Here is a 22,593-nt window from a genome sequence, read left to right on the forward strand (position 1 = left end):
GTCCCTCTACTCTGACCAAAGTCGAGGGTGGGGGGGGGGGGGGGGGCAAAGAAACAAAAAAAGTTTAAAAATTGAAATTACAAGCCATGGTTACAACACTTTAATGAAAAAAGTGTTTTAAAATGCAATGTTTCCTAAATATCTAAGTATCGACGCAAATTTTATTTTTTGAGAAAAATAATTTTTTGCGATGCTGTGCATTGGAATTTCATAAAAATTCAAAACATTTTTAAACAAGCCCAAACATGCTAAATATGATTATCAATGCAAAAAAAAATTGATTTTACATTGTTATCAGTTGATTACATTTCTATTTTCATGGAATTTTGAAGTTTTTTGGACAAATATTTTTTTTTTGCGACGGCCTAAAGGGTACATAAAAATTGTATCGAATTTTAGATGAATTTATACGAAACAAAAATCGCCCCTCATACGGAATCTTTTTGTGGTAATAACTATCGAGAAAATAATTTAAGTCAAAAATATCAACAAACACTATTTAATTCATCTACAAATATATTTTTTCGTCTCAAAAGCCATGTTTCATTTACTTCAGATTCGCCACCTCAACAAACTACCAGCAACCCCACTTGAGTGGAAAAATGTTAATCCATCGGATCCGGTCATTGAAAATACCCTCCTCCCTCGCTGCTTTTCTGTAAAAACCTCCTGGGAAAACTTTTCACCACAAAACCGGACACAATGAAGTCCGGACCGAGTGCGGCCAGCTAATCGTGAACTTCCCTCTGCCAGAGTCCCTCGGAATGGAAATGAATAACAAGCAGCAGCAGCGGTGAGCTGCGGTGAGTATACTTGGCCATCGAACGCTCGTTCTGAACCAGAAGTCAGTGGAAGAAACACGGCTACTGCTGGTGGTATTCTCCAAGGTGCACTACAGCTGCCGGTCGGCTCTCTAACTGGAGTTGGTTGGAAATGGAAATGAAATAAAATGCTGATTCCTATTCATTTAATACCTTCATCGCTGCGGTTTTGCTCCTGTACAATTCTCCGATGGGAATCGTCACGGCGAATGGCCACAGTGCTTCACGATGGAGGACCGCAATTTATTCTCGATGTACCTGCCTCCACTCGATGCTTATCGGAGAAGGAGTGGTTGATGGTTGATTGCTTGTGGTTTATGAATTATTTGAAAACTTTTGTAGTATTACTTGAATTGTGTTGCCTAACAATACTTTAACAAATATTTTTAAATTCTAACTCAAATTCAATGACTGCAAAACCATTCATTCGAAAACAGTTCACTTCATTTTCGCTGAAACAATTGACATTCCAAAAGTGCTCTATTCCACCAGCTGAGGAATTTCAATTAAAACGGCACTGCGGTTCAAATTCCACAACCAAATGCAGAGCACAGATTTCAAGCATCTCCCGGCACTTTCCAGTATAGTGTTCGTAATTGCGCTACGATTTCGTCAAAAACTATTGGGTCACTCACTCTCCCTTAGGGAAATTTTTCGCAAATTCACGCAACTCCACAAAAAAAAACCGCCCCAAGTCACAGACGAAAATCAGACGACACATTTGATGGGACACACAAGTTCCGCACCATTTACCCCACCCGGGGGTTAGAGGAAGCGAGCTTATTTCGATAGCCCGTCAATTTGAACTCTCGCTCGTCGCAATTTTGGCCGCGTCGCGGTAATTAATTTGAACTTTGTTATAGGCACAATTCCGCGCGGGGCCAACCGAAAATAACCGCCATCCAACATTCGGGAAGCAAACTGAATCTGTTTCGTCGTCGTCGTGGTTGCTTTGGGCTGGGATACACGAGTACAAATTAGTTCCATTTAATTAAGCACCTACCGAAGCGAGAATCGGAAATAGGCGGACGCGAGAGCTGGTGGATTTGGAACCGGTCCATGACTGGAGGGGATCCGGAACTGGGCGAGTTCCGGAGTGAACCTCAAAAGTAGTACGCAGGGGCACAAATGAGCAAACACGCTGTGGAGCGCAGCAGAAGCGCGAGGTAGAACACGGTGGGTCAAAATTAGGGTTACCAGGTTTTCCCTTCACAAATTAACTATCTAGATGAATTTAGCTTAGTTGGAAGAATCTGGCAATCTGACAACCCTGGTCAAAATATTAAAAGTTTAAAAAATAATAATTCAATAGTCTAATATCAATAGGCTTGGGAAAAAATCATTTGTAAATTGATTTTAAAGCCTTGATGTACAATTTTTAGGTTATTTTTCTAGTGAACACTTAAATGCATTTAATGTCAAAATAAAGAAAAGCTCAATTTGCAAACACACAATATCATCATTATGACCTTTAAAAAAGTAAAAAGTAAATTAAAAATTTAATTTTTGCGATTCCGTCGTGAAACTACTTACCTTTCCTGTCATTCTTGAACGACGAAATAGCCTACTTTTCTGTACCAAAAATAACAGAATCGAATAGCAACACTTTTCAAAATAAATGCTGAAAGTTCTACTTTTCAGCACTGAAATGGGTGCTGAAAAGTTGAACTTTTCAGCAATTGTTTCGAAAAGTAACACTTTTCAACTTTTTTTTGATTCAAACAATTTATTGACAAAATACATGAAAATTTGACATAAAATTTCACTCAATGGGTGTTTTTCGGAATTGCAAAAAATGTTGTATGGAACTCGTTGCAAAACTCGATTTTTTCAGCACTCTTCGTATTTATCCAACTCGGTGAACCTCGTTGGATAAATGTACGACTCGTGCTGAAAAAATCCTCTTTTTGCAACTTGTTGCATAAACTACTATTCCAAAATGAAAATCAACAATCAATACTCATGAAAAAATATCAAAGTAATATCAAAAATATATTTAATATAAAACTATTTTTTTTCTGATAACAAAAATAAAGGAGCAGTTGTATATTTTGTTCAAAGTTTAAATCACTTACCCTCTCCTTGAAAACGTTGAACAGTTGCTTTTAAAAACCCCCGTTTGCAAACATATTATACTGATCAAACCTAAGATTATTCAATTTAAATATATAATTTATTGAAATAATAAAAACAAATGTGAGTAAAAAGTAGAACAAAACCTTCCAAAAGTCATTCAGTAATTTCAAAAGTTTATTTTTTCAATTAGAAATTTTATTATTTCATATTCGAATTAACGTCAAAACATATCGTAGATCGAAATTGTGAATTTGTATTTGTGGGGTCGAATGTAGTTGAATTAAAATAGTTGATTCAGCTCCACTGTTTATTTCAATCATAAGCAGACATTTCAGTACATCCGGGGCAGACATTTCAGTACATCCGGGGACAAATTTTCAGGATTTGGAAATTTTCCGAAACCAGGAAATTCCAAATCGCGGGATCTGTAATATTTTGATTCTGTTTTCGTGAGATTGCAAAAAGCAAAATTTTGGCTCATTATTTAAATAATTTAGAGAAAATACAGGTAAAATTAATTCCTTTTTATTAAAAGTAGTCCTCGTCATTTAAGTACAATTCAGATTATATTAAATATTGAAAATTATATTTTTGCCGAGCTACCGTGGCCTAGAGGTTACGGGTTTCGCCTTGTAAGCAGAAGATGATGGTTACGATTTCTGTCTGGCTCGGCAAAGTCAGATCTCTTCAAAGAGTAAATCTACTCACTGGGAATCCTGACCGGTAGGGGATGGATTTCGACTATAAGCGTACTGGATTTACAATCCAGAGGTCGTGAGTTCGATTCTCGTACCGAGATGATGCAGTTTAATATTTTTGAATTAAAAAAATAGTATTACGTGTGAAAATCATTCTTTTAAAACTCAACTTTTGAGATAAGTTTCCATCTTTGAATATTCTTAGAATTCTAAGAGATCTGAAAATAAAACAAATGTGTCTTTTTTAAAGTTGAAATCGGTCCATCAGTTTCCTAGGTATCAGTGATCGAAAACGAGGGCTAATAGGGAACACGGAGAAAATCTCAAGAAGCAAAACGTAGGAAATTTTCCAGATTTTATTTTTTTTTCTTAAATGGGCATTATTTTTAAAAATTGTAAAAACTACAATTAAAAAAAAGTTATCTGAAAAGTGGCTATACAGTCTGGGCTCGATTATCCGAAGCCTCGATTATCCGAAGTTTCGATAATCCGAAATTAGATTATCCAAAGGTTTGTATGGGACTTCAGATAATCGAATCACGAATAAAAAAAAGAAGTTTTTTCGTATTTTTTCGTTTTCTTGATCTAAACATAAAATTTGAGTTCTACAACCCCATTTAAGCCAAATTTGAGTTGTTGAGTTGTTGATATTGCATCACCGCCATTTTGGCCGCCATCTTGGATTAAAAAAAAATAAATCATTTTAGAGTAGTTTTGGGGTCATACCTGCTCGACAGTCAAAAATAAGACTACGAAAAAAAAATATTTTTCGTGATTCGATTATCCGAAGTTTCGATTATCCGAAGTGAAATTTTTCCGAGGCCTTCGGATAATCAAGTATGGACTGTAATTTAAAAAGAGTGCGCTTCATTATAATTATAAAAATTTAGTAAATAAAAATCGATGATTTTTTTTGTTGATTTTTTTTATGATCACTATTTTTCCGAAAATCATAACTTTTTCAAAGATTTTATTCAAGTTTTTTCAAAAAAGATTGCTTTTTATGTCAAACATATCAATACAAAAAAAATAAAAAATAAATATTTTTTTGCAATTGGTGACAAAAGGCCATTTTAGAAATCAACAAAATTGTGTTTTCCGTGTATCAATTTTATTCGGTGTTGTCCTCATCCATACATACAACTTTTCTGAAGACACCAAATCGATCAAAACATTCCTTCAAATGATACAGACTACGTCAGTACCATTTTTGTATGGACAGCTGCTTAATTTGTATGGAAAATTTTATGGGCAATCTGATGATGCAAAATGGTGTCTTTGAGCGTACGAAATACACTTGAAAAGTTTTAGACTGGTAAAAAAAATATTAAAAAATAATTTGAAGAAGGCTTATTTTGTAGAAAATTGCTCTTAACGAGATTTGTTTGATTGAAAGTTGACCCTAAAATATTCTACAGATTTCCTGACACTTGTAGGTTCATTTGTTTTTTGCCTATTCCATTGCTGCTGAATTTAAATTTTAACATTTTCAAACAAGTAATATCCATTTGAATTTGATCAAAAACCCAATTCCTATATCATGGAAGCGTTGTCTAAGGAGGAGGCACAAAACACCCGTAAAATGCCATCCGGAGTTAGGTCCACCAAACTCCCTCTGGTAGCCACCCAGTGTGCAGAACGATTCGATTGGCGATATTTACCATTTTGTCTGGTCTACCCAACCCCTTCCTACCTAGTCCCCGTCCCGGTTTCAAAATGAGCAAAGGGTTATAAATTAATTGTTTAATAATTCACTAATAGCATCAACATTTATCATTTTCATACTAGACGAGTTCAGCGAGGGGTTTTGCACCCCAATTTTCCGAAGTTGTTTCCAGCGGAGAGGTAGAGGAGGCTGGCTTCCCAACTTCTGACCTTTTTGCCAACAGGGACAGTACTCCAGGGATCAATGGTGGGAGTGATTGAATGAAAGTGTAGAGTGGATCGGTCATGAGGCACTTCACACCCCGCTGAAATGGGCTGGTCACTGTGCGTGGAACTGGAAACTGGAGGGCCACAATGCCAGCGGAACCACTCTTTGTTCCTTTTGAACACTGGTTGGGAGAATGGTCACTTTGTTTCAATACGCGATGCTCATTTGAGGAGCGATTCGATGGCAGGGTTTTGAATGGTGGTTTGTTGACGGGGTTATTGCGTGGAAATGGGTGTTCTATATTCAGGGGTTGTTTACGGTTCAATTCAAGGGTTGGTTATTGAAATCTGTGAGTATGTGTTTTTTTTTTTAATTTATGGTGCTATTGCTTTTTTTATATCTATTGTATATTATTTCATTTAAATAATTCAGGTCAGCATTAAAATTTGGAAATTTAGCTTGAAATTTGATACAAAGTTAAAACTTCTCCTTTTTTCAAGTCATAGGCGAGTAATTGTATTTATTAAAAATACTTTAATTGGATTCCGGACTATTGATCAAAGTCAGTCCCTTTCAAATTAAATTACAAAAAAAAAAAAAAGTTTCAAAATTCAAGCATTTATATTCCAAAATCTTAAGCGGAGATTTTCACAAAATAATTTTTACCTACAATATTACAGTGTTACAGTGTGAAAACATTTTTGTTTCCATTAAAAAACCTTTATTCCATTAAAAAATCATAATGAAACGTTATGGATCGAAGCTGTTTTTAATAACTTTATCATCATTTGTCAGAGTTGAGTGAGTTGATTCTTTGTGCTACATATTTTCAAAAATTGATAAAGTGTTCAGTGCTCAGTGATTTAGTGTTTTCTTAAATGTAGGATGATGCAAAAAAGTTAAAATTATAATCTTATTATAGCTTTACTGGGAAGCAAGGTTTTTCTTAGTTTTGTTGCTTTTCATGTCGAATATTATGTTTTCAATAAAGATGTAAACAAGATGAAGACAATTAATGCACCGATTCCACAAATCTATTGGAAAAATTACTATATCTGTCACTTCCAAAATTCTGATTTTAATTTTATTGGTGAATTTGAATTACAGCTATAAAAGGTCTTAAAATCGAATGCCAACTCATTCGATCTAACGTCATGATCGAATTCCCGGGCGCTTCGAAACCTGGACAACTCATCTTGTTTTATCAATTATTTGGATATAAGTTCGCATTATGAATGTCAAAACTGTGTTATTTGATGAATTCTTACATCAACTAAAGTTTGTTTGAACGCTGTAGTTAATGCCAAAACAATTGTATAAAATAAAATTATAAGATTACCAAAAAATTGAAACATTTCACTGAAATATTTCACAGGCGTCCGAAGCACCAGGAAGGCAAAGCAGAAATTTATGGTTTTGATTTCCTTAAATTCTAGCAAATTCTTACATAAAATATCGATTGTTTTTATGTTAACAGCTTATTTGAGACCTAAAGATTGCCATTCACTAACATTTCAGTCCAAATTTGTGCGGTTCATAAGCATAATCGAGTGTCTGGAATTCAAGCAAAAGTGTCCGGATTTCGAATCAGCTTTTATCAGTGTCCGGGATTCGAAGCACAACAAGGCATTTTAATTTTAAAATTCTAGTGAAAATTTGTTAGAAAAGACATATTTTGCATGCGAAAAATTCCCAAAAGTCATTGATAACTCGTGATTTGCAATTTACTGAAAAGTTGACTGTTTTTATAAAAAATAACATATTTTGTTATAAAACCTAGAAAAATGCGTTCAAATTGCTTGTTTTTAACATTAAATCATAGTTAGAAGTCCTACCAATAATAATTTAACCATTTTTTTGCCTGTAATTTTTACGAATTTCTCTCAAAATAAAAAAATAAATTGGCGCCAAAACCAATACTAACATATTGAAGCTAAACATTTTTTGAACAATTTTACTTTTTTAACAATTAGTTTTCGTCACTTCAGAACCAGATACAGCCATTTTAGTAAAATAAAAATGACGATTTTTCTAAATTCCATATGAAAACTCAATTTTATCACTTTCACCACTGTTTCAGCTGCTGCCAGCATTTTTATGTTTCCAAACCTTTTGCATTGTTTTATAACAGTAATTTACAAACAAAAATCTATAGTTTTCATAAATTTGAATAAGTGACGTAAGCGCCACGACGAAGAAATGTATTTTTAATTACCCACCTTTAGACAACAAAATCACAGTTTTTAGAGATTTAGATGAAAATTGATTTTTAATGAAAAAATAATGCTTACATTAATAAATATGTTTTTTTAAAAGCTATTTTCATAAAAATCTTAAAAAAATGTGATTTTGTTGTTAAAAGTGAACACATTTTTAAAATGTTTTAGAACAAAATATGTTATTTATTATGAAAACAGTAAAAAAATTAAGTAAATTTAAGTAAATCGCAAATCGCGAGAAGGTTTCCGACACATCCCTTTTTTTTGGGACACACTAATACACATTCTCATACATCGAAGCACCCGATACACCCAATAATAGCTAATGATTTTATCTCGTTCCAGGAAATCTTAAATCAATTAAAATTAACACCGAAAGCTGTTTCAATCAATTAATTAACAAGCTTAAGCGTTTTGTTTCCGCATAAATTTTCCGGTGCTTCACTTTCCGACTTTGGGCCTTCTCGCCTCCGATAGAGCTTTTCAATTCCCTGCGGGGCAGAACCCCTTTTCCCCTTCCATTCAGCAGGCCGGGCTCGTAGTCCTGGACATATCTCTGCCATATCAATATATGATGAATAAATTAACTTCCATATGTGGCCTGGAGCACATGCACACACACAGCGACACCCTCACAAAACACGTGTGAGCTTCTATGCTGCTTTGAAACATGACATTTGGCCTATGATGTCGCAGGGAAATGGTGGAAAACTGGGAAAGGGTAACTTGGGGGGAAGCCAAATCCTGCCCCGATTTGAACAAACGATAATAAATGTATAACATGTTGCCGAGCAAATTGTCAGACTCATTTCCTGGGCCCCAAAACATACACACAACAGGACTATGAGTGTGTATGTGTAGAGTATGCTAACTAGTGCAGTGCAAATACTATGGAAAGGGGTCATTCGAAAATCACTTAGAATAGTGATACCTCTAGCTTCTTTGAAAATTATTGCCCAATTTATGGACAATCCCCAAAATGGAACGGCACGTCTACTTCGATTGGAAAGTGTGTTTTCAGCAAAAAAAAACTCAGCGATCGAAAGTTACTTCCCCAAGTCCCAAACGACCCCCTCCCATCCTCTCAACATCCCCTAGAGCAACTTCCGGTTGGACGCGCGTAAAACCGTGTGACATTTATAAAGTTATAATAAATGGGCCGTGAAGTGAACCTGGCATATCAACATATTATCGCCCCGGCTCGACTTTATTGGAGGACCCCCGACGACGACGCGGGCGACAAAAAATGGTCATCCGAGAGACAAACTCTAAATTGGTCGCGAGATTTTCGTCAGTGTGATTGTGCTTTGAACAGGGTTGTGAAATTCCCTTTAAAACACACTTCACAGAATCTACAGAGGAGGAAGGATGCGTGAACATCTCGTTCCAAAAATGATTTTGGCTTTTCAAATATCTATAGTTTTTTTTACAACTAAAAAAAACTAATGAAATTTATCGTGAAACTAGAAATTTGTCTCAACTCTGACCAAATATGGTGCCAAACTAAGCCAAACGCGCGTCTGTATGTGTGTGATTAATTACCTGTCGCGTGGCCGGCCAGCAAATCCCGCGACGAGGAGCCCGGCTTGGTGGCGTTGACGCCGAGGGCACTGACGCGGACGGAGAACCGGGCACCTGACTTTTGGCGCTTCTCGTTGATGCCCTTGTAGAGCCAGGCGATCGCGCACGGGATGGCGCCGAGGTCGGACGGGGCCGTGCCGAACATGGTGCGTGATTGTCCTGTCACACGGGAAAAAGAGAAGAGAGATAGAAAAAAAACGGTTCGAGATAAATTAGTTATGTGCGTTTTATGGTCGTTTGTCGTTTTGGTTGTTTGTGGGTGCACGTGAGAGGCCGAGAACAATAGTTTGCGGGACGGAAATCACGGGTACAATATTGTTACACCTGTTGAGAGGGGTTATTCATTCTGGTGTTAAAGGTGGTATTTTTTTTCCTCACATGTGGGTTTGTTCAAATATTACGTCCAGAGATTTTCAGGATTTCAGACCCCCCCCCCCTCCCCCCTGTCACGCACTTTTCCTATACCTTTAACATGGGCTGTCACAAACCTCAGACCCCCCCCCCCCTCCCCCTATTCATGGACGTAATTTTTGAACGAACCCTGTTCGCTGTAAATAACAAAGTTGACTCCTTTTCACTGAATTGGACATGAAAGACGTGATAAAGGTTGTGACGATTTTATGACAAGGCTTTTTGAACTGAATTATCTGGAATAATTCATTCAACAGTTCGTTACAACGTCGCTTGTGTGATTTCTTGTGACACGTCCTATCTTTTTACAGCAGACGTGACACAAGATAGCACACAAGCGACGAGATGTTGTTTTGTATAATCAGGACCAGGCAACAATTTGTTAAATTATATGGATGGTTCAACAACTAACTTACAAGAATATAACTTCCAGCATAGAAATTCACGTGGGTGATTTAAACGATTTATGAAATTGTTTTTTTTTTTTTAATGAAACATTGTTCATTTTAAGCAAAACAACGTAATATTGCCAAGTTAGTAAAAAAAGAGTGCATCCTGCTCACGTCAGTTTATGTTTGTATTAGGAAATGCCATTTTATTTGTAATATTGAATATTTGGCCTTTTTAAAATGTCAGTCTTGATTCCAAAAATTAAAAATATATTTTCTAAGAGATCAATTAATTGCAGAAAAGTTTAATTCTTTAACATTGAAGATTGGACCATGAGTTGCTGAGATATTGGCATTAAAAAATGGGGGACTGTTTGGGTGAGTCCTTCGAAATTTTAATTTGTTTTTCTTTTATCCGCTGTGTCTCATCAACCAGAGATCCAATCTTCAATGTTTCTAGGACGATTTTTTTTTAAATTTCTGAGCTTTTCGATAAATAAATACTTTTAGAAATGGTCACTCATGGACACTATTTTTAAAGTTCGAAAAACTGCAACTTTTTAGTAAAAACAAACGTTAAGTGGCCATTTCTCGAAAACGGTGCACTTTATCAAAATTGTTGTGAAGATCTTTGCGATTGCAAATTCGATTTTAAATTAATGATTGCAGTCGAAAATTCTTTTTGGATTTTCAATTCCAAAAAACACAAATAATAAAAAGGCACCTAATCAGTCGATTTTGTAGAGAATTGCTGTACACTAAAAATACCTCTTAAAAAAAAGCAACCCTAAAATATGCTTTCGATGACATCTAACATCTACACAGTAAAAAATTGTCTAAATTTGGAAGGTGTGATTTTCGAAGGTTTAATATAACTTCATTTATGATGTAATTTTACCTCAATTTAGACTGAAAAAGTGACATTACACCAGAAAAGTGGTAATATTACACATTTCCCAAGGTTAAATTACACCTTTTTCTGACATAAATGATGTACCCCTTCCCAGATGTTTTATTACCACGATTTTTTTTTCTGTGTATTATGTTTTTTTTATCTTTTCAATAAAAAAATAAAAAAAAGACCCTCTATGATAAATTTGGATAAAACGAATATATTTATAGAAATAACTTTTTTGGAAAATCTTGATATTTTCCGTGTTCAGATGGTTATCAACTTTCGTTCTTCAATTAAAAAATCATTACTTGTTTAATGTTTTTTTTTTTTTTTTGTCATTTTTAAGTACAGTTCAGACACCATTATCCGAAGCCTCAATCATCCGAAGGTTCGATCACCGAAGTTCGATTTTCTGAAAGTTTTTAATGGGACTTCAGATAATCGAATCAAGAACATTTTTTTCGTATTTTTTTCTTGTTTTTAACATCAAATTTGCCATCTTTCAACTTCTTTATTCTGAAAATTGTAATCCCTTTATATCAGGGGTGCCAAACCTTTTAGCCCTGCGGGACTAATCTGATTTTTCAGAAGCGGTGACGGTCCAGAATAAAAATTTGGTAAAAAATTACTGATAAAATAAAACAAGTTCCTAAAGTAGTTTTAAAGTTTAGATGCATATTTTTGATTAATAATCAGGACCAGGCAACAATTTGTTAAATTATATGGATGGTTCAACAACTAACTTACAAGAATATAACTTCCAGCATAGAAATTCACGTGGGTGATTTAAACGATTTATGAAATTGTTTTTTTTTTTTAATGAAACATTGTTCATTTCAAGCAAAACAATGAAATAATAGTTAGTAAAAATGAATGCATCCTGCTCTCGTCAGTTTATGTTTGTATTAGGAAATGCCATTTTGTTTGTTATATTGAATATTTGACCCATTTAAAATGTTAGTCATGATTTCAAAATTTTAAAAATATTTTTTCGAAGAGATCTATTGATTGCAGAAAAGTTTAATTCTTTAACATTGAAGATTGGACCATGAGTTGCTGAGATATTGGCATTAAAAAATGGGGGACTGTTAACTTAAATTTTAAATTGAATAAAATTATGAACTTTTTTTTCTGTCAACTGCAATGAAAAATAAACTTCGCTGTAAATTTATCAAAAGTTCAATTCCAGAGAGCACAGAAAAAATAAAAATTCAAATTTCAATATAGCATGACTGTTTTAAAATGATTTAAAATATATGAAAATTTCAAACTTTTGAAGAAAATATATTTTGATGTGTTTTCAACAACAACAAAATATTTGTGAAGGCTTATAGTTTACTTAATAAATTATTTTGAATACTTTTCGTTGCAATATCGTAACTCTGAAAATGAAAGTTCCGAAAATAAAACGCGTAAATAATTGCTGATGCTGATTACTTTAAATATCAGATTTATTAAAATTCATTTAAACGTAAACTACATTTTCAAGTAAACGCAGTAAATACATTAGAAAAAAATATTTAGAATTATGTTGTATATTTCTGCTAACAATTCAAGTTTATTCAAATGTTTCAAATATTTACGAAATGGAAAATTTCGTTTTCTGATGTCATTATAGAATCAAGTAATTGTGTCAAATATAAGTTTTGAATAGAAATCAAAGAAATTCAAATAAATTCAAATAAAAAAAAATGTGATGGCTGGTACAAATTGACCCTTCCTTGGTTCGAAAAATCAGTGGGCAAATTTTTTTTTTCCAAAAACTTCAAAATTTTAATGGAATGTAAAGTGCAATCAATTGAAATCAATTGCGTTTATTATCATTTTAGGCATGTTTTTGGTTTATTAAAAATTCATAGAATTTTGGAAATTTTAGGTGTATGGTACCGCAAAAAGTTTTTTTTTTCACATTTTTTTTTGGTTTTGTCAAGTCATATTTTTTTTTGGAAACTTATGATTGCAAAACAATTGAACTATTGTTAAATGCATTTTAAAAACACATTTTTCATTCAAATGTTGAAAGCATGTCTAGTTATTTCATTTTTTTATATTTTTTTCCAATACATTTCAAAGTTTTCGCCTCGTTTTAACGTAATTATTTCTTAAATCAGCAATTCCCCACGAAAACAGCATGATTCGAAAAAAAAGTTCTCCGATCGGGCTCAAAATTTTTCTGGGGGATCCTTAGCCGAAATAATTAGACCCGTATTTTTTTGTTTGGCCATTAGGGTGACCTACGCCGTGTTAGGGTGGTCCGAAAAATGGCAATTTTCGTCGATTTTCGCAAAAACCACTTTTTTCAAAAAATCATATCTCCGCGCCATTTCATCCGATTTTAGCTGTCTTAGACGCAAAAGAAAGGTGATTAGTTTAGCTATTTGGGAAAAATAGTAAGAAGTTTCAAAAATCTAGCTTAACATTTGAAAAGGTCGTATGAAAACTTAAAATGCTGTTTTGAAGGTCTCGGGACCAAAGAGCCTATGTCTGAAAATATTTTTATCGGATTCCTCGGAAAATTTCACATTAAATATCAAAAAATGGTGAAGTTATGTTTTCGATACTCTGAGATACGATTTTTTGAAAATAAAAACTGGGTTTTTCGACGCGCCACGCGCAAAAATCAGAAAACGACGAAAACGGGAAAAAATCGACTTTTTTCACTAAAATTGCGATAACTTTAAAATTTCAGCGATGACCTATAGATGTTATGGTACCAAAAGTTGCGTCTTTTAATTACAAAAATTTTAGTACCCTAACATGTATAGGTCATCGCTGAAATTTTAAAGTTATCGCAGTTTTAGTGAAAAATGTCGATTTTTTCCCGTTTTCGTCATTTTCCAATTTTTGCGCGTGGCGCGTCGAAAAACCCAGTTTTTATTTTCAAAAAATCGTATCTCAGAGTATCGAAAACATAACATCACCATTTTTTGATATGTTATGTGAAACTTTCCGAGGAATCCGATAAAAATATTTTCAGGCATAGGCTCTTTGGTCCCGAGACCTTCAAAACAGCATTTTAAGTTTTCATATGACCTTTTCAAATGTTAAGCTAGATTTTCGAAACTTCTTACTATTTTTCCCAAATAGCCAAACTAATCACCTTTCTTTTTCGTCTAGGACAGCTAAAATCGGATGAAATGGCGCGGAGATATGATTTTTTGAAAAAAGTGGTTTTTGCGAAAATCGACGAAAATTGCCATTTTTCGGACCACCCTAACACGGCGTAGGTCACCCTAATGGCCAAACAAAAAAATACGGGTCTAATTATTTCGGCCAAGGATCCCCCAGAAAAATTTTGAGCCCGATCGGAGAACTTTTTTTTCGAATCATGCTGTTTTCGTGGGGAATTGCTGAAATATATTATTTGGCAATAAAACTTTGAATCTTTTGCGGGTTTTTACGACTGTCCCTATTCTGCCTGTAGGCCCGATTCACCATAAACGGTCCCCTAAAAAATCTTGAAAACAGAGACAAATGCATACATTTCAAACCCCATTTATATCATCCGTACAGCCTCCAATTCAAATAAATACCGCTGGCATATCGGCTATCGATGTGTTTTATTGTGCCATGAACGATTTATGGACACTCGTTTTAAATTCGGAAAACTTTTTTTTTTCGATTCCCTTAACTTTGGTTTACCCAGAATTGTTGCAGATGGAGTGATTTGAAACTCTTTGGTTTACTTGATTGGGGTTTACATTTGTTTGACATCGGTTTCATTCATTTTTGGGAGAAAAATATTTCAACTAATGTTTGATGATTTTTAATTGCAAAACACTGCTTGAATTATATTGGGAAAAACTACTTGCAAAAAGACACAATCAAGATCACCTGTCCCTTCAATGAAACATATCGTTATACCACAAGTTCAAAATCTGCTGAACCCTTAAAAATGAAAAACATTAAATCCCCCTGGTGACATCATAATGTGCTTTTTCCGGTGCACCGGGAAACAACAAAACAACAACAGCAAAAAAAAAAGTTCAGTTCACCCGCGCAATTTTTCCACCAGCGATTGTTGGGATGTCGGGGAAAACTTTCCGATTAAACTTTTGCCCTCTTGTTTGGCGGAACACTCTCCGGCTGGAAAGATTTTCACCGGATGATTGTTGGCAAACCGTTTGTGTCGCAACCGGTTTAGTGAAGAGTAAAAAAAGAGTATAGTGGAAGAACTTTGCTATTTAGCGCGGTAAAAGTGGGATACACTGTAAAAATTACTTTCTGAATTATTGAACTTAAATTGCATTTATTAACGAATAAATTTGAAATGGTTTTCTAATAATAAACTCCAAATTTTAAGTTTCAACAGGAATTTTACCTAAGGTCCCCTCATCAAAATCTAGGAGAAAGCAGCGACGATAAGAGAGTTTTGTTTCGCTACTTACCTGTCCCGTTTCCCTTCGTCACAGGAAAGAAAGGATCGGTTTCCTGAGTTTTTTTTGGTTTTTGTGGCCAACTCCGGGAGGGGGAGGGAGTGAAAATGGATAACAACAAAATACCGGAAAAGTGGAAGGGCAAAAATTCCACCTTCAAAGAGAAAGAGGGGGACCCCGGAAAGAGATAGCACCCGCTTAGCCCGGAGGATATTTATGCACTTTGTTTCGAAGTGGTTAAGCCATTTTCTCCTGTCACCTTTATCGGGAAAAAGCGGTCGTGCCATGTCCTGCGGGGCAGAAAGCGAGGGAACACGAGCATCGGTGTGTCAGGAAGGACACTTTTCTATTCTTGTTTTTTTTTTTTTGGTTTCGTGGTAGTTAAGTATGGTGCAAGAGTGTAGATGTGTTTGTGTGGAACATGATTATCACATCATGTGAGAAAATGTGATGTGGTTTTGCTGGCGTTCAGTCTTTAGGGATTTTATTGTGGATGACTTACTACGGAATTTTTGTTCCAAGTCACAGCAATTAAAATGGCGAAAGGATGAGTTCGTTAACTTCAGTCTTGCAAAAGAGTCGAAAATATATTTATGAAATTTGTAATGGAAGCAAAAGTATTTGACTAGAACTTCAAAAATGTAACAAAATTGTCAAGCTTAAGAAATCAGTTCTCCCAGTGTAAACATGTCTTCAAGAGCAAGATTTCAACCAGTGTGTAGAGGGTGGCGAGCGGGAATTCCCGGGAAATTTTTCCGGGAAATCGACAATTTTTGGACGTTTCGATTCCCGTGAAATTTGGTTGAGACTCCTGGGATTTTTTATACTGATAAATATCGAAGCAAAATTTTTATAAACTAGTCATAACACATTAGAAAGATTCCAAATTGTTTAAAACATTGGATGTTGTGGATTGGATCTTCTTGAACATCGAAGTTCGAATTAACCAATGCTTTTCTAATGTTTTTATTCAGAAAGTGTAAATTTTAACTTGTCAAAAACTCCAATAACTATAATTGAGAGAAGCCTACAAAATTGTGGACCCCAACATTTATATTAAAGCTTAATTTTTTTTTAGTAAATATTATTTTTATTTATTATTTCTAATAGTGAAAAGTCTTTACAAGATAAGTTCAGTTTTAAGGTATTGATGAGGACTATTCAGAATAAAATACGCACACGGAAAAAAATTGAGATTAGATTGAAATTGAGATTTTGACTTTATTCACAAAAATTCAATTTCCCAAAATCCGCATTTTTATTTTTTGAAAATTTTTAGGGGACAAAAACCCGCATCTTTAAAGCCATTCAGAAGTTTGAACCAAAATTTTGCCGACGAGTTATGATTTTTTTTAAATAGTGATTTTTTTAATAAAATGACATCCAGTTCTTAAAATTTGTTGACCTTATTTTTTTTATGTAAAATCGAATTGGCAATCAAAAAGTACTTCACAAGTTTTTTGGTAAAGTACACCGTTTTTAAGAAATAGCCATTCCATAGCCAGTTGAATTTTGTCCGATAAATTCCGTTTTTTTTTACCTTTTAATTTTTTAGAAGTCTCACCCAAACAACCCTCCATATTCTAATGTCAATATCTCAGCAGCTAATGGTCCGATTTTCAATGTTATGAAACATTCGTGAAATTTTTCGATTTTTTCGAAACAATGGTTCGATTTTTTTTTGAATCAAGACTCACATTCCAAAAGTGCAAAACATTCAATATTACGTCCTTTTGAAATGTAAGTCTTGATTTGGGGATTTCCAGAAAAAAATTCCACGTGGTTTTATCCGCTGTATCCCAGCAACCAGTAGTCTAATCTTCAATGTTACTTAGACTAAATTTAGGGAATTGGACACTTTTTTAAATATATTTGAAAACGGTTCACCTATTCAAAAAAATTGTAAAGATGCGGGTTTTTGTCCTCTAATTTATATTAAAAAAAATCATAAATTAAAACAATACGGATTTTGGGAAGTTTTATTTTTATGACAAAAAAAGTTAATAAAAAAATCATAAATATTTTTTTCCGTGCACTTTTTTTCTGGCCTCAACAATCCTACAACTTTGCCGAAGACACCAAATCAATCAAGAATGTTTTTGCAATGTTACAGATTTTCGAATATTTACGTAATATTTCTGTATGAACAACTGCTAAAATTGAATGGACATTTGTATGGGTGAATCAATAACACAAAATGGCTTCTTTGGTGATAGAGAAGGCCTCCACAAATTTTGAATCAAATAAAAAAATGACAAATTTCGTAGAGAATTGCTGCTATTTAAAATTATCAAATTTATTTATGTACTCCAATGGCTACCCCGGGCAGACGGTAATAACAAAATTCATGCCATTTCAATAACAAATACTGTTAATATAACAGAAAAAGTTATGGAATCTTCTTAAAACATCCATTTTTGCATAAGGGTTTAATAAAAGTTTATGTTATTATAAAAAAATTGTTATTAGTCTGATATTGGTTGAAAGCCAGAACAACTTTGGAATAACATTTTTTGTTATAGAAGAATACCTCCAATTGTTATTGGGATGATTGGGATTGGGATGATCAGATTAATTGTTAAAATAACAAAAAAATAATAACAAATATTTGTTCGAAGAGCATGAGCATGAGCATGAGCATGAGCATGAGAGACCACCCATGGTTGTCCTTCTCCGTTGCTGAACAGGACCGTAATATCCTATCAATACAACCGACCATACGCTTGAACGATCTAATGGTGTTTCCCTTATCAACAGCATGTATGAATGCGTTGAAAAGATAAAACATCAAGATCATTAAAACTAGATCTGAAGCAAATAGGTAACAGTCATTGGCCACCAACGGCGCCCGCCATGTCAGTTTGTAGATCTCGGGGGATTGGGACGGGAATGTTAGTTAGCACAGGCTGCTACCAAGGGTGGGTTCTATACGATATCCACACCCCCACGTGTGCCGGAAAACTACTTCTACTTGGGATTTTGTTAGTGGGTAAGGGTAATGGCCAGGATTCAACATAGAGGATGATGATGCGACCCAATAATCAATAAATTTGGTTTAATAGTGTGATGTATTATGCATTCTCAAGGCAAACAGTCGGAGGATGCGGATGAGATTTTTCCCGGTTATTTGGTGTTGAGTTTAGCATAAATGATTCAATCTTAGACAGCCGGCTGTGGAAAGATAAAACCAAATAAAATGCGAAAACGCGAAACCGCCCGGACCGAAAAACCCACACAATCGAAAACGGCAACGAAAATCCTGCGTGATAACCGCGACGCGCACCGTTCAAATTCTCCAAAGCAACTGTCAACATCGCGAAATCACCCGGGTCGAAATACACACACAATCGGGGGGAAACAAAGACGGAAACGGCAACGAAAATCCGGCGTGTTGACCGCGACGCACACCGTTCAAATTCTCCAAAGCAACTGTCAACATCGCGAAATCACCCGGGTCGAAATACACACACAATCAAGGGGGGGGAAACAAAGACGGAAACGGCAACGAAAATCCGGCGTGTTGACCGCGACGCACACCGTTCAAATTCTCCAAAGCAACTGTCAACATCGCGAAATCACCCGGGTCGAAATACACACACAATCGGGGGGGGGGAAACAAAGACGGAAACGGCAACGAAAATCCGGCGTGTTGACCGCGACGCACACCGTTCAAATTCTCCAAAGCAACTGTCAACATCGCGAAATCACCCGGGTCGAAATAAACACACAATCGGGGGGGAAACAAAGACGGAAACGGCAACGAAAATCCGGCGTGTTGACCGCGACGCACACCGTTCAAATTCTCCAAAGCAACTCAATAACAAATATTTGTTCGAAGAATAACTAAAAATGTCATTAGTCTGTTATTACAATAACAATACAATAAAAAAAAATCATAACGAAGACTAACAAATTTTGTTATAAAAAACATAATATGTTATTGGCCTAGTATTTTCAATTATCAAAAAAACTTATTTTCAAGATATTTCCGTCTGCTCGGGACACTGAAAAAACGATTGTAGCAAAAGTCTTAAAAGGAAAAAAATACGGGTTTTCAAAAGAAACCCATCTAAATAAATATGTTTGGAAAAATATTTGAAATTCCTATCCAATTAGCCCAAAAGATCATTAGTTATAATCTCTCAAGTGTTATTTCAACACTTTTTGTGGCATGGTCTTAGACATTTTTTATGAAAATGGTGTTCAGATCCATCATGCAACCCGTTGGAAGATTCTTGTAAGAAATTTAACTTTTTGATTTGACAGTTGCCTTAGTTAACAGTACAAACAACAATTTACAAACAATTTATATATATATATATATTGTTAGAATCCTTAAGAATAATATCCAAATGTATTTAGTAATAAATACCTACTTGCTAATGTTTATTCAAATTATTTTTAAATGTCATCAAATTGATTGAAAAAAGTTCACTTCGAATCAATTAGTGTTTAAAACCAAGGGTTTCCAGGAAAGCCTCAGACTGGCAAGTAATTAATAATTACTTTGATTTTTAGCTGGTAATTAGGTAATTCTTTAATTACTTAGTAATTCATGGTAATCAGAGTAATTTTAAGTATTTAATTGGTAATTAAAATAATTTTTGAGTAATTAGTTTTTTTAAATTGTACTTCTTCAACGAAACTATTTACTTTTTATATATAATCTATTATAACAGTATTTTATTAATTTCAAATAAGAATGGAACACAAAGATTAAAAAAGACTGGTTCTGTATGTCGAAGGCCTTATTCACCATAGTTCTCTCCTAAAACTCTCCTAAAATTTATTTTTATCATGTTGTTTATCGAAGCTGACTAACAACAAAAGGCAACGCCATGACATATTACCCAGCGAAAAATGTTTTGTGAAACCGAAATCTATTCATTTTTATTAAGTAATTATAAAAATATGTTGTTTGTTTTGCAGAAGAATTGATTAATTTTTTATGCTTTTCCTTCTGATAGGCAGTCAAAATTATTTGAAGTTTATGTGGATCAAATATTTAAAACCAAAATGTACCTAATTATCATTGATAAAAACAAAGATTTCAAGTGATAGCCATTTCAAAATCATAAAAATAAAATATGTATTTTATATTTTTTCATATCTGCAGAAATTGACAGTCCTGTAATATCCCTCTATTAAGAGCTATGTTATTTTCTCGAAAAATTTCCAAATATTTCTGAGACAAATGTTTCAATGTTAAAAATCAAACTCAGCGTAATCAAAATCGACTAATATTCAGATGCAGAAATTAAATCCAATGTAAATGTCATATTTCACATTATTCGTATTTTCAGTAACGGATTTTTTTTAATTTGCTTGAGAAAAAAAACATGCAAAGTAATGTCAAACCAATGTTTGAAAAACATTTTAAAACTTAACGGAGCACTTCTCTACCAAAACCGGAAATGGATTTTATTTGTATTTTTGGATTTGGCTCAAACTTTGTGGGGGCCTTCCCTATGACCAAATATGCTATTTTGTGTCATTGGTTCACCCATACAAGTCTCCATACAATTTTGGCAGCTGTCCATACAAAAATTGTATGTAAATATTCAAACAGCTGTAACTTTTGAGTGAATTTTCTGATCAATTTGGTGTCTTCGACAAAGTTGTAGGTATTGTTGAGGACTTTTAAGAAAAAAATAGGTGCACGGAAAAAAAATTGCAGATTTTTTTATCAACTTTTTTTCACTAAAGCTAAATTTCCCAAAATACGTATTTTTTGATTTTCGAGATTTTTTGATATGTTTTAGGGGACAAAAATCCGCAACTTTTGAGCCATAGAGAAACATGGTCAAAAAATCTGCCGCCGAGTTATGAACTTCAATTTTCGTGTTTCTTTTTCTTAAAGCGGCTCTTTCTCAGCAACCCGATGTCCAATCTTCAATATCTCTTAGACAATTTTATAGCAAATTTTCTGAACTTTTCAAAAAAAAATATTTTTAGAAGTGGTCACTCATGGTCACTATTTTTAAAAATTGAAAAACTGCAAATATTTCGCTAAAATCAAACTTTCGGTGGCTATATCTTGAAAACGGAGCCCTTTATCAAAAAATCTGTAAAGTACTTTTCGATTGCAAATTCAATTTTGCATTAAAAAGTAATGTCAAACTTGTTTTTGCATGAAACTTCGATTTTTTCTAAAAATCACTATTTTTTCAAAAAATCATAACTCGGCGGCAGATTTTTTGACCATGTTTCTCTATGGCTCAAAAGTTGCGGATTTTTGTCCCCTAAAACATATCAAAAAATCTCGAAAATCAAAAAATACGTATTTTGGGAAATTGAGTTTTAGTAAAAAAAAGGTGCAGGTGGTTATGTTACACATGACCAGTATGACAAAGAACTTTGCAAGATGATTGTTGAAATTTTCGATAAGAATGTCTTGTCCAAATTTCCCCATGATTCCCATATAATTACGTCCTATCAAACTAAGGGGACGGAAATTGCAAGTGGAGCTGAAATAGAATTCAAGGTGAAATCAATCGACTTTCACTCACCACTCGAAAGTTACCAAGATGCTGAAATGTTTTTGCAAGGCTGTTGCAAGCAATTGGCGGCAGGAAAGTAAATTTTAACACCAAACATTAAAACTGCCCTTTTCAGGGTTCTAATTGATTACAAAATAGTTATTTTAAATTTCCAGAAACAGAAACAGCGGCACAAAAACAATGCATCGCAGCAATCTATTTATTACTTCAATTTATTTTTACTGCTTAGCTTTAGATAATGGCCAAATGCAACTTTTCATGTCCAGTATCGGAAACCATAAAGTTTGATACCCATATTGCCCCAACTCTTATGGTTCGGCAAATGTCCCCCCCATCAGAACATCCGCGGAGCCTCCGGCCATTCTGGATTGTGGCCACTACTGCCGAAATGTCAAATTTCATGTCCATTATCAAAAACCATAAAGTTTGATACCCATATTGCCCCAACTCCGGCCACTCCGGATAGTTGCCACTACTGCCGAAATGTCAAATTTCATGTCCAGTATCAAAATCCCTAAAGTTTGATACCCATATTGCCCGAACTCTTATGGTTCCGCAAATGTCCCCTTATCGGAACATCCCCGGGGCCTGCGGCCACTCCAGGTGGTGGCCACTACTGCCGAAATGTCAAATTTCATGTCCAGTATCAAAATCCCTAAAGTTTGATACCCATATTGCCCCAACTCTTATGGTTCGGCAAATGTCCCCCCATCGGAACATCCGCGGGGCCTCCGGCCACTCCGGATAGTGGCCA

At 34.5% G+C, this 22,593-nt stretch overlaps 1 protein-coding gene across 2 annotated transcripts in view; it reads right to left on the minus strand.

Moving 5' to 3' along the window:
* LOC120426235 (kinesin-like protein CG14535) overlaps positions 1 to 22,593 on the minus strand; it is a 293,320-nt gene that overhangs the window by 19,517 nt on the left and 251,210 nt on the right. For both annotated transcript variants that reach the window (XM_039590972.2, XM_052708688.1), the window contains exon 10: positions 9,230 to 9,427. In XM_039590972.2, coding sequence (XP_039446906.2) covers positions 9,230 to 9,427 — 198 coding nt within the window. The remainder of the gene's footprint in view (positions 1 to 9,229; positions 9,428 to 22,593) is intronic.

Source organism: Culex pipiens, chromosome 2 (assembly GCF_016801865.2).
Source record: "Culex pipiens pallens isolate TS chromosome 2, TS_CPP_V2, whole genome shotgun sequence".
In the NCBI taxonomy this organism is placed as follows: Eukaryota; Metazoa; Arthropoda; class Insecta; order Diptera; family Culicidae; genus Culex; species Culex pipiens.